Consider the following 11,390-nt stretch of genomic DNA (forward strand, 5'->3'; position numbering starts at 1 on the left):
TGTGAGTTTCAAAAGAAGAGAAGATTAATAAGTAAATTGAAATAAGAATAGAGAAGAAGATTAAGAAGTAAATTGAAATGAAATAATAATATATAAATGAAAGGTTAATTTGATGAAAATAGTCTCTTCTTTGAACAATTGTCACATATATTTATATTAATATAGTTGAAGAGAAATATATTGTGAGAGTTTACTATAAGAATATGTGAGTATTTTAGAAGGAAAAAATAAGAAGAGGTTTGACATTTGTCTATGATAACATGGTAGAGAGCTTTTTTTCACTATATAAGAATATGTTGGTAATTTTTCGCGGGAAAACTTTTATTAGAGGAAAACTTTTGTTCTTATATAGTTAATAGATATATAGAAATGCCATTTAACATAAAAAAAATACTAAAACTTTGTTTGAGAGTCTAATTTTAGAAGGGAAAGGAAGAAATAACTTTGGTAGCATCTCATTTACGAGTTGGATAAAAGAGAGAGAAAATGTTTAAAGAGTTTCTAAAGCTCTCTAAAATCCTTCCTATGCCTATTTTCATAATTCTCCTAGGAGTTCTTTAGTGACAAAATATTAAAATATCTAAATACAATTAGTAAAATTATATTATTTTTATTTTGGCAAAGGGAAAAAGAGCCCCACATATATTAAAATAGGAACATGATTACAATAGAAGTTAGTTAGAAAATCTATAATTAGGAAGTCCTAATCTATTTCTATGAAAGTCTTCAAGAATGGTAGTAGGAATTTCATTCCACCAAGTAAACGATCTAGACCATAGCTAGTAAGACTATCTGCACAAGCATTTCCCTCCCTATGAATGTGTGTGATCCAGCAGTCCATGGAGTTCATCAAGTCTTTGCATAATCGTCATTTGTTCATGAGCTTCCAAGGAATGTTAATTAACCCATTAAACATTTGAGTAACCAACAGGGAATCACACTCCAACCAGATATGATTCCACCCGTTTTGATTAGCAAATTGAATTGCCATCAATGCCGCATTTAATTCAGCAAATAGAGCATGCTGATTATCAAAAAAATTAGAAAAACCGCCCAAAAATAAGCCATTATGATCTCTGAAAATTGCTCCCCCTCCGGCTAGACCTGGTGCACCATGTGCAGCACCATCTGAATTTATCTTTATTCTTCCCGCAGGAGGAGGGTACCAAATGATTTCCTTAATGCTAGGGGCTTTCCTGTAGTTAATTGAGATATGAAGACTTGTCAAGATTGAGAAGTCATGAATAGAAGGATTGGCAAATGATTTTGTTGAATTTCCAGATAAGGAAGTTGCTACTTTGATGTTGCTGATAGCTCTGCTGAGTAGAATGTTTTTGTCTTCAAATCTATTCTTGTTTCTGCAATGCCAAATGTTGTATATGGAGTGTATGACAGCAACCGTGAAGATATCTTGAAGCTGAGTACTCTCATTCTTAATGCTGTGAAGGATGCCAGAGATTGAGGAAGAACTGATATTGAAACAAAAAATGTAGCTTATCCAATTCCAAATATCCTTAGCAAAAGAACATTGTATGAATAGGTGCTCTGATGTTTCCTCACTATTCTTGCAAAGATTGCATTTAGAGGCCATTGAACAACCTCTAGCTTTCAAATTTTCGTTGGGCAGTCTGTCCATAATCAAAATTGCACTATTGTTCGTTTCACATTGTTAACTACATTTTTAAATAAAAAATATTTTTATATTATCATATTTTACTTCATCTCCATCTAAATTTACACTTCCAAATAAAAGAAAGTTGTCTTTCTTTACACTTTCATCTTTCTCCTTCCATTTCCCTCGTATCTTCAAACATAGCCTAGAGATGTGTCCAGTTTTGAGTTTACCTCTATATATATATAAAGAAAAAGTATTGGTAGAAAAACAAATAATAAGACAGTATTTTATGTATAAAAACAAAAAAGAACACAAAACTTTGATATAAAAACAAAAAACCAAGACAAAATTTTGATATATAGACAAAAAAATAAGACAAAATCAGGTTCATAGGAGACAGCTGGTGCGGGACCCTTTTCCCATGTCAGAATTTTATGGACACTCGCCCTAGTTTCTGATTCATTTATCCAAAGAGAATCAACGATCCAAACGCTTCAACCAAACCATGACAGCATCTCATTATATAACTCCTTCATTTACTAATTAATATACGCAAACAATCAAATATTAGTATTTAGGTATAATGTTTTCCCTCTGAAAACTTTTGTTTTACTTCTTATAATTTTTCATTAGTTTTGATCATTATATGTTCCGATATTTTTATTGTAATTTCTAATGATAATGTATTAGACAATTCTAATAGTTGACGGACCTAGCTAATTATAATTCAAATATCAAGAACTTTAACCTACTTTTATATAAAACATGTTCAATATCCTCTCTAATACTAATACTAAATATAAAAGTGCATAAAAAAACTAACAGAAAAAAATGTATGATATGACATTTTTCCATTTAAATTTAATATGATAATACTTTTACTATTTAAATATAATGTGATGATACTTTTACTATTTAGATGTAATATAATGATACTTTTATCCTTAAATATAATATGAAGTAAATGAGACAATTATTTTTCCATAAAAAGACACCTTTGAGAGAAAAGGGTGGAAGACATAAACATTTACTAGAAGAATCAATTATCATTTTCTCTAACCTTGTGTATTCTAGTAATGGACTATAATGCAACCAATTAGCAAGAAAGAGACTTGTAAGTAATTACATGTTTAATACAAAATATTGACACATGATAATACTTATGTGGGAAGAATGATTAAATCTTGTAAACCTACAATAACATGGTTGTAACGTAAATAAAAAGTAAGTTCTCCACGTGAAGTAAGTGACAGGTGTTGAACATATTTGGTAATTTGCATGAAAGCATTATAAATTTAACAGAGTTTGTCTTTTATACAAACACTCATGCATGCCATGGAACTCCAACCTTCCTTTATGTTCATCATCATCATCACCATCATGATGTTATTACTCTTTTTGATGTCTTATATTGCAAAGATTTATAAGCAGAAAACCAAAGTTGTACACAAACTGCCCCCAGGGCCATGGAAGCTACCTATAATAGGGAACCTGCATCAGCTAGCATGGGAAAGATCACTTCCACACCATGCTCTTCGAGATCTAGCCAACAAATATGGACCTCTTATGCACTTTCAGTTTGGTCAAATTTCTGCTGTGGTTGTATCATCACCTCATATGGCCAAACAGATTCTCAAGACACATGATCTTGCTTTTGTGCAGAGGCCACAAATTCTTGCAGGTCAAATATTATTCTACGGATCAACTAACATTGCCCTTGCTCCATACAGTGATTACTGGAGACAGATGCGAAAAATATGTATCTTAGAGCTTCTAAGTGTCAAGAGGGTTCAGTCCTTCGCCTTCGCTCGAGAAGATGAGGTTGCTAAACTCATACACTCCATCCACTTGTCTCAAGGTTCACCATTCAATCTTACTAAAGCTGTTTCCTCTCTCACAAGTACAATCATTTCAAGGGTAGCATTTGGTAAAAAATCTAAGCATGGGGATGAAGTTTTATTTTTAATTAAGCAAATACCACAAGTGTTGGGAGGTTTTGACTTGGCTGATTTGTTCCCTTCTCTGAAACCTCTTCATCTCATTACTGGGTTGAAAGCTAAATTGGAGAGTGTTCATAAGAAGCTAGATAAGGTCTTAGAAAATATTGTCCATGAGCATCGATTAAGGATGAGATCATCAAACCATGAAGCAAGGGATGAAAGTGAAAAAGAAGACCTGGTTGATGTTCTTTTGAGAGTGCAACAGAATGGCAGCCTCGAAATCCCTCTCACACTCAAAAATATCAAAGCAGTCATATTGGTTAGTGTCTATTAAAAAACTCTTCCCATTTTATATAAAACAAGGCATCAATTGTTTATCTACTTCAAATTAATGCAATCATCACATTGTCATGGATTATGTTAGGATGAAGAGTTTATTATTTGAAGTTACCTGTCCCAAATTGTATGCAGGACATATTTGCTGCTGGGACTGATACTTCAGCTATAGTGATAGAATGGGCAGTGTCAGAGTTAATGAAAAACCCAAGAGTGAGAGAGAAAGTTCAGGCTGAAATAAGAGAAGCTTTGAAAGGAAAGAAAACATTTTATAAAAGTGACCTAGATGAATTTAGGTACTTAAAGTCAGTGATCAAAGAAACTATGAGACTACACCCACCTGCTCCTTTGTTGCTTCCAAGAGAATGCAGGGAACCATGCAAGATAGGTGAATATGAAATACCTATGAAAACCAGAGTGATGGTAAATGTATGGGCAATTGGAAGAGATTCCAATCATTGGTATGATGCCAATAGCTTTATTCCAGAGAGGTTTGATAATTGTAATGTTGATTTTAAAGGGAACAACTTTGAGTTCATCCCTTTTGGGTCAGGAAGGAGAATGTGTCCAGGTATTTCACTTGCCTTAGCTACTGTTGAGCTTATTCTGGCTGCATTACTTTATCACTTCGACTGGGAACTCCCTAATGGAATGAAGCCACAAGACTTCGATATGACTGAAGTCTTTGGAGCAGGGGTGGTGAAGAAGAACAACTTGTGTTTGATTCCTACTTGCTATGATGGTTCCCTTCAAGATAATGTTATTGTCAATTGACATTGCACCTTCTTTAATTTTCCTCACTTCTCCTTCCTTTTCCGTTTTACAAAGTTTGTTAAATAACTTGGAAAACTGAGCTACATTTATGTTAAATGAACTCACAGACCTTGACTGTTATTTGTTGGATTTAAATAAATATGTTCCTCATCCACATATGTCTTGTTCTTCTTTTATCCATCTAAGATGACAATTCTATGACAATAATAATGATACATATATAATATATTTACATCAAATAACTTTAGCTTTGAAACCACAAGTCTGATTGACCATGTTATGTGAATCTTCTGAAACTCAAATGTAGAATGAAAATCTAACACTTTAACATGCTCAATAACTGATATGATATTCAAAACAAAAAGTGATTAAACTAAAATGAATATGGTAAGAAATATTCAAGGAATATACAACATCAAAGAAGAATAGCATGATTTAGTTAAGCATCGAGGTCTGCTTTACAACGTTGAATCAACTCCGGGGTGCTTTATCCCTGCCTACACTACAAATCGATTTAGGCTTGGAGTTTCAAAATGAAAATAATTCCTATCATATTCCTAAAGAAATCAATGATCAAGCAGCAGCTATACAAATAAAATTTCAATCTTTCCATCAAATATTTGCATAAAAATCCTAGTTGAAGAGATTAAAATTGAAAACAAGAACTGGGAAGGGATAAATGAGAGCCCAAAAAACAACCAGTTTTCATTATCGTAACAAGTTTAGGATTATAAGTCCACGCTCAAGAAAGTATCTATTTGATAAATATGGTACATGTCCTACTTCTACAACGAAATATGTGAATAATCATAATCACCATTTAAGCCAATAGAAACAAGAAAAAAAACTGAGCAAATTGTTAAATTATGTAGCCAACATGTATTGTGACAAAGAAGTTTCCTTCTTTTCAGACTTCTCTCACTGGCTTTTCGGTTTCTCAATCTTCACGTAAGGTAAACCAACCATTAAATGAACAACTTTTGGAGACCACCCACGTTGTTGAGCACGGCAAAACATCAAGAAGGTGTTTGCAAAGTAGGAGTTGAAACCCATGAAGACATGCCACAAAGCATGACCCTGTGGATTAATAGGCCAACCGGATATCTCCTTGCAAAAAACTCTATCACAGACCCCAAATAAACTGCCTAATACAAGAGTAGCTACAAATACCTTCGCGAGCCTCTTGGCAGAAACATCTTGTGTGTGAATGTAATACTTGTACATTCTCGGAGTGCAGAGGAGACAGAGAATGATATAATGCACTTTGAAGCTAACACCAAAATGGAACACAGAATGTGCAACGGCAAAAACCACACCATACACAAAGAGGAAGATGGGCATTGTAGTGCGGTAATGCCAATCAGGAGAGTAGAGGATGTACATGTACAGCAGCACCTCCCATACCATAGGAGTTTCATCACTTTGCTGTTGCCTAAATTAAAGTTCAAAATCTTAACAATAAATAGTCATCCAACACAGACAGACATTGAATAATTGATGGACAAACTAGTTAATCAAACTATCCATGCTTACAAGGGACACACACACAGCAACCTAGTAGTACTTAATCAACAACAACAGCTAAGCCTTAATCACACTAGGTGCAGTCGACTACATCGAACGACGCCATAATGCTCTATCATAAATCACATTCATTTATATTAAGTCATAGAAACACTCATGCACTTGCATGCAAAATTACCATTTAAGCCATATCAGTAAATACAGTAATACAGATGGTCCCACTCTATAAACAATATGCCTTGCACACACTTGTGAGAATCACAAACTAATCAAAGGCTCGACAGCCTGACTTAGATTGATCCTGCTTCAAACTTCTAACCTTTTTTGTAACTAAACTAAATTAAGAAACTAAGTATCCATTCTACTATCCATTCCAAAAACTAAAAACTTCATGTATATAAACTATCAAGAAAGCATGCAATCTCTATGATGGTAACTAGCTCACTAGTATCAAAAGTCCAAAATGGAAGGAAGGTATACCCTTTCTCCAAGCAACGAAGAGAAAGGTAAAAACTGCAGCCCAACAACATGGAACCACACAAATATGTCAAAAAATAGAGATATAATGACAATAAATTTTTCATTATCTTTTAAAGCCGGGACTGGTATGCATAAACTACTTATAAAATTCACAATTTCTTTGGAAAGTGTTTTAAAAAAAGTGTGGGCCACCAGGGTGTTGATGTTTCCTTCATAGAAGAAGAGTATATAGACAAACTTCAGTTGTATGAGATAAGCTAAAGAGCATGAATTAGATAGAATCCATAAAAACGTGATCTATGTGGTGTCAGAGAAATCTACTAAAACTGATGACAACATGAAAAACAATAGTACAAATATATGCATATTAAAAGCTCTTGATGTATGACCATATTAAGGTGTTGGGCAAAAACCCGCTTCATACTTCCGGTTCAATATTTCTCTACAACACGTAGTTAGTGTATGGTGATATATCACATGCAAACACCTTGTGTAACTCTTAATCTATGAAACAAACATCTGAACAAATGGCAAAGCTCATTTTGTATAATGGAAATTAGTTGAAATAAAATGGAACCAATAAGAGAAAGAAACATTAATTGAAATGAAGTAAAGCAAGAAAAATGATGGAGATGAATACTCACACATTTTGCAGTGTGGCATGGTACAACATGCTTCCAATGGCAAGTGTCATATTTGATAGGTGAAGAACACTAAATCTTTTCTCAAATCGTTGTCTAAGAGCATTTATAAGACCAATAAAAGCCAAGAGAATTGCGGGAATGTTTGAGATTGTGTTATAAAATTCAGCAATGTAAGGAGAATGTGCATAGTTTATTTCACAACACTCTTTAGTGGATGTAACTGGACCCCAGAATGTAGATATAGTTTCATCCATTCTCTTCCTCCACAGCCTCCTGCTGATATATTCAACTGTATTTCACAGATGCAGAGTTCATATAAATTGATAATGAAAACACTATACTAGTCAAAATAACATGTAAAGCAACACAGAGTATAGCTGTTTTATTTTTTCAATACTAGTTTCAACTCCAAAGTGCAAGTCCGGTGAACTCTGAATTCAGAATCCAACCTAGAAAAGCAGAAATTCAAGGAGAAGAATAAGCACAGTTTAAAAATAGTACTAGTAATTGTGTTTGGAAATATGTAAATGGATGAAAGTGGAAGATTGAATCTGAAGAGTTGTTAGGGTTAATAAAATAAGGAAGATTGGAATGGATATGATGAAAGCGATGTTGCAATGAATGAATAAAAAGAATTAAATAATAAAGAATGGGAATGTGACCTGAGAAGAAGAAGAAGAAGAAGAAACGGCGGAGAAGGCAGTGTGAGTGACGGCAACAGAGGGATTCATATGAAACGGCAGTGTTTTATAAGTATACTCTATTATCATTTATCAGGCCTTCTGGCCCATTACCACATCCAACTCATTCTTTTTTTAAAACTAACAATGATATACTATACTTGGATACGTCAAAACAAAGAGTTACTGTATGTAATTTCACAAAAAAAAACTCCAGGGATATATTTTACTAAAAAATTATAAAGGGAGGATATATTTTAAAAACTAAATTTCTTATTTCAGTTTATTTAACGTTAATGTGTACCGTATGTGTTTTTAAATGTTGTTCCGAATGATCCTGTAAATGTTATTGTTGTTGGAGGATATAACAATTTCACCATCACCACTTATTAAACTCTTGCCACCTTTCTTTAAAAATAATTGGCAATTCCACATTTTGTTTTACCAATGACGTTTACATGAAAAGAACAAATTAGTACAAACCTCATGAAAAACCTCAAGTATAACACTATGGTACTCTTTAGAGTTCATGGACATATAATAATTCAATAGACTACGAAGATCTTTTGCATCTTTAAGCCGGTTTGCATTTATCATCTCCATCATGGACTCTCTGAAATCTTCTCTTGGATCATATGATGACTTCTCCATTGCTACCATCACCACAAACTTTGTTCCTTCTCTTCTTTCTTCCCTTCTTCTATATACATCTTTACTTTCCAACCTTTCTCTAATCATTTGATCAAGTCTTTGTTGCACCATTGCATGAGCTATGCTTGAAACTGAAGGGTATCTATCAGAGACAGAGCTCTCTGTTTCTAATTCTGAAGAAGAAACACTAACCCTGCTGCAGCTGCAACACAACCCTCTCTGTTGCTTTGAGGCTTTCATTGTAGGACACAATGACTTAGCTTTGAAGGCATATTTGCGGAACAATAATCACTTATGCACAGTTGACAAGTGGGACACAACACTCAATTAATGATTATGTTTTGTTCTAAAAACCTTTCAGACTAAATTAAGTGTTAGTTTGGAGGGAAGATGGGGGGACATATCTTTAGTTAATTGAGCCAAACATCATTATGTAGGATAGCATTAGGTGGCCTAACTTTTGAAGTGTGTGTGAAATGGTTTGATTATATCTTTGTTTAAAACCTTGCATGCAGCATGCCCATTAACCCATTTTTTGTTTGAAATTATGAAAAATGATTAAAGCAATGACCCATGACTAAAATATTTGAGCTAAACAAGTCTATATCCATTGGATGAGTGGTTGGTAAGGCTCAATTATGGAGAATATCGGATAGGAGATACACACAGCTAACAAAGAATCTCCCTTCTTTAACAGATTCCACAAACAGGAAAAGAAGGTCATTAGCATGTGATTATCATTCATTGCTTTGCTCATTTGTGACAAACATGATCCTCATTTTTCAGCATCATTAACCACGTGTTGCTATAATCATTTTTACTCCTTAAAGATAAAGCCTAAAAACTCTAAAGAATAAAAGTAGTGTTATTTGTACGCCAAATACTTGATAACTTCTCTTTCTATCTCTCATTCACTTTTTCAACTTTTAACTCAAGAAACACGTTCACAAATAAAAGTAAAACTAAAAAATAGGAGAATTTAATTGTTAAAATATTTGGTTTTGTTTAGAGTTTAGAATAAGGAAGCGGGTGAAAGGAGTGATGTGTGAATTCCAAATCATACTAGTCAATCACTGTTTTCTTTTTTAACATACCATTAACACTAACCACTAATTTCCTTTTAATATCTCATATTCTACATGATGATGATGATGACTAATAAATACTAACGTAGAATACTTGTAGATAATAATAGTAGAATTTTGCAGTAATCTGAATTGAATACTACTTCACTCTCTCATCAGCTAAAAATGGCACCATCTTTTCCAACAAACGGTGGCTTCAGACTGGCTCCACCGACGGCCTTGTACAGTGAGGTTCAAATCAGCCGTATCGATCACTGTATCCCTCTTCCTTCCGTTCTAAAAAAACCATTCAATATCGTCGATGGTCCTCAAAGCTCTTCTGCTGCCAATCCAGGTATATATCTCCTTCTATTCATACAAATCCATATGATTATCAATTTTCATCAATTTTCAATTCGGCAGATGAGATAGCCAAACTCTTCCCTCACCTGTTTGGGCAACCATCCGTGACGTTGCTGCCGATTGAGTCCGATGCTGTGCAACCGTCTCACAATTTGAAGATTGGTGTCGTCTTGTCCGGTGGTCAGGCTCCTGGAGGTCACAATGTTATTTCTGGAATATTTGGTAACGAGTTATTCTCTTATCTTTTATTTTTCAACTATATTGTTGTAAGGTTTGGTTTCAAATGAATATGTGAAGTTGTTATTTGGTTATAGATTACCTACAAGACCTTGCAAAAGGAAGCATACTGTATGGTTTCAGGGGCGGTCCAGCTGGCATCATGAAATGCAAATACGTTGAACTCACCTCTCACTATATCCATCCTTATAGAAATCAGGTTCACCTTTCTTACTCCCAACTTCCATAAAACCTTCAAATTATACATAAATTAATCTACTTCTTTTAATTGTTTACTTCCATAGTTATTCATTAAAGCCTGCTACCTACTTTTAAACAACATCATGCCTTTTATTGCTGGCTTATACATGTTAGTGTTTGAGAGTGTGACAACTAACAGGATTAAGTTCTGTTGGCAGGGTGGCTTTGACATGATTCGCAGTGGGAGGGACAAGATTGAAACTCCTGAGCAGGTGTGCCTATTTATTTGCTATATGAATAAGTTCATTTTAATCTTGCACTCCTGCTCATGTTCAAGCATGAAGAGTAATTTATTTTACACATGTACAGTTTAAGCAAGCTGAAGAAACTGTACAGAAACTAGACTTGGACGGGCTTGTTGTTATCGGTGGAGATGACTCAAACACAAATGCATGCCTCCTTGCTGAGTATTTCAGGTTTTTTAAAACGAAACTTATTTTGTTTACGGCATGACATGTATCCATGAAGCTTTGTTAACGGAATGTTGATTTATATAGGAGCAAAAATATTAAAACTCTTGTGATTGGATGCCCTAAAACAATAGATGGTGATTTGAAATGCAAAGAAGTTCCCACAAGTTTTGGGTTTGATACTGCATGCAAGGTGATCAAAGCTATGCAGTCAGTCTTTGGTGATCAATTATGGGAAATTCCATTAATGCTGCCTTATCTTTTTTCTCTAAATCTGTTATATAACCTTTTGCTTTGGATACATTCTGCTGCATGTTCACATGATCTGCCCTTGTTCACATTTGTGTGTTACTTTTAATGCAGATATATGCAGAAATGATTGGAAATGTTATGATAGATGCCCGATCGACCGGAAAATATTACCATTGTAAG

At 34.1% G+C, this 11,390-nt stretch overlaps 4 protein-coding genes across 7 annotated transcripts in view; 2 read left to right on the forward strand and 2 right to left on the reverse strand.

The window, feature by feature from the left end:
- Nucleotides 2,927–4,819, forward strand: LOC109352779 (cytochrome P450 71D8-like). The gene is made up of 2 exons (XM_019594977.1): nucleotides 2,927–3,874; nucleotides 4,027–4,819. Exons 1-2 carry the CDS (start codon nucleotides 2,942–2,944, stop codon nucleotides 4,663–4,665), a joined length of 1,572 nt encoding a protein of 523 aa, XP_019450522.1. The 5' UTR covers nucleotides 2,927–2,941; the 3' UTR covers nucleotides 4,666–4,819.
- LOC109352790 (alkaline ceramidase 3-like) lies at nucleotides 5,403–8,082 on the reverse strand. 3 transcript variants are annotated; one of them, XM_019594988.1, is made up of 4 exons: nucleotides 7,976–8,082; nucleotides 7,711–7,762; nucleotides 7,314–7,602; nucleotides 5,403–6,097 (listed from the first exon to the last, which is right to left on the reverse strand). In XM_019594988.1, exons 3-4 carry the CDS (start codon nucleotides 7,565–7,567, stop codon nucleotides 5,584–5,586), a joined length of 768 nt encoding a protein of 255 aa, XP_019450533.1. In that variant the 5' UTR covers nucleotides 7,568–7,602; nucleotides 7,711–7,762; nucleotides 7,976–8,082; the 3' UTR covers nucleotides 5,403–5,583. The 3 variants fall into 3 exon arrangements, with proteins under 3 accessions (XP_019450533.1, XP_019450540.1, XP_019450545.1); XM_019594995.1 differs by having other exon boundaries at nucleotides 7,314–7,607; nucleotides 7,710–7,762; XM_019595000.1 differs by lacking the exon at nucleotides 7,711–7,762 and having other exon boundaries at nucleotides 7,976–8,079.
- Nucleotides 8,395–9,073, reverse strand: LOC109342494 (probable transcription repressor OFP9). Its single transcript, XM_019580473.1, has one exon. It carries the CDS (start codon nucleotides 8,882–8,884, stop codon nucleotides 8,435–8,437), a length of 450 nt encoding a protein of 149 aa, XP_019436018.1. The 5' UTR covers nucleotides 8,885–9,073; the 3' UTR covers nucleotides 8,395–8,434.
- Nucleotides 9,790–11,390, forward strand: part of LOC109352815 (pyrophosphate--fructose 6-phosphate 1-phosphotransferase subunit beta-like) — a 5,160-nt gene continuing 3,559 nt past the window's right edge. The window contains exons 1-7 of one of the 2 annotated variants that reach the window (XR_002108409.1): nucleotides 9,790–10,063; nucleotides 10,132–10,293; nucleotides 10,386–10,507; nucleotides 10,707–10,760; nucleotides 10,858–10,964; nucleotides 11,046–11,151; nucleotides 11,322–11,385. Coding sequence is in view for 1 of the 2 variants with exons in the window: in XM_019595011.1 (XP_019450556.1) it covers nucleotides 9,895–10,063; nucleotides 10,132–10,293; nucleotides 10,386–10,507; nucleotides 10,707–10,760; nucleotides 10,858–10,964; nucleotides 11,046–11,151; nucleotides 11,322–11,385 (784 nt within the window). In the remaining variant the exon portion in view is untranslated. The remainder of the gene's footprint in view (nucleotides 10,064–10,131; nucleotides 10,294–10,385; nucleotides 10,508–10,706; nucleotides 10,761–10,857; nucleotides 10,965–11,045; nucleotides 11,152–11,321; nucleotides 11,386–11,390) is intronic. The other variant, XM_019595011.1, reaches the window with a different exon arrangement.

The sequence above is a fragment of the Lupinus angustifolius genome, chromosome LG01 (genome assembly GCF_001865875.1).
Source record: "Lupinus angustifolius cultivar Tanjil chromosome LG01, LupAngTanjil_v1.0, whole genome shotgun sequence".
In the NCBI taxonomy this organism is placed as follows: Eukaryota; Viridiplantae; Streptophyta; class Magnoliopsida; order Fabales; family Fabaceae; genus Lupinus; species Lupinus angustifolius.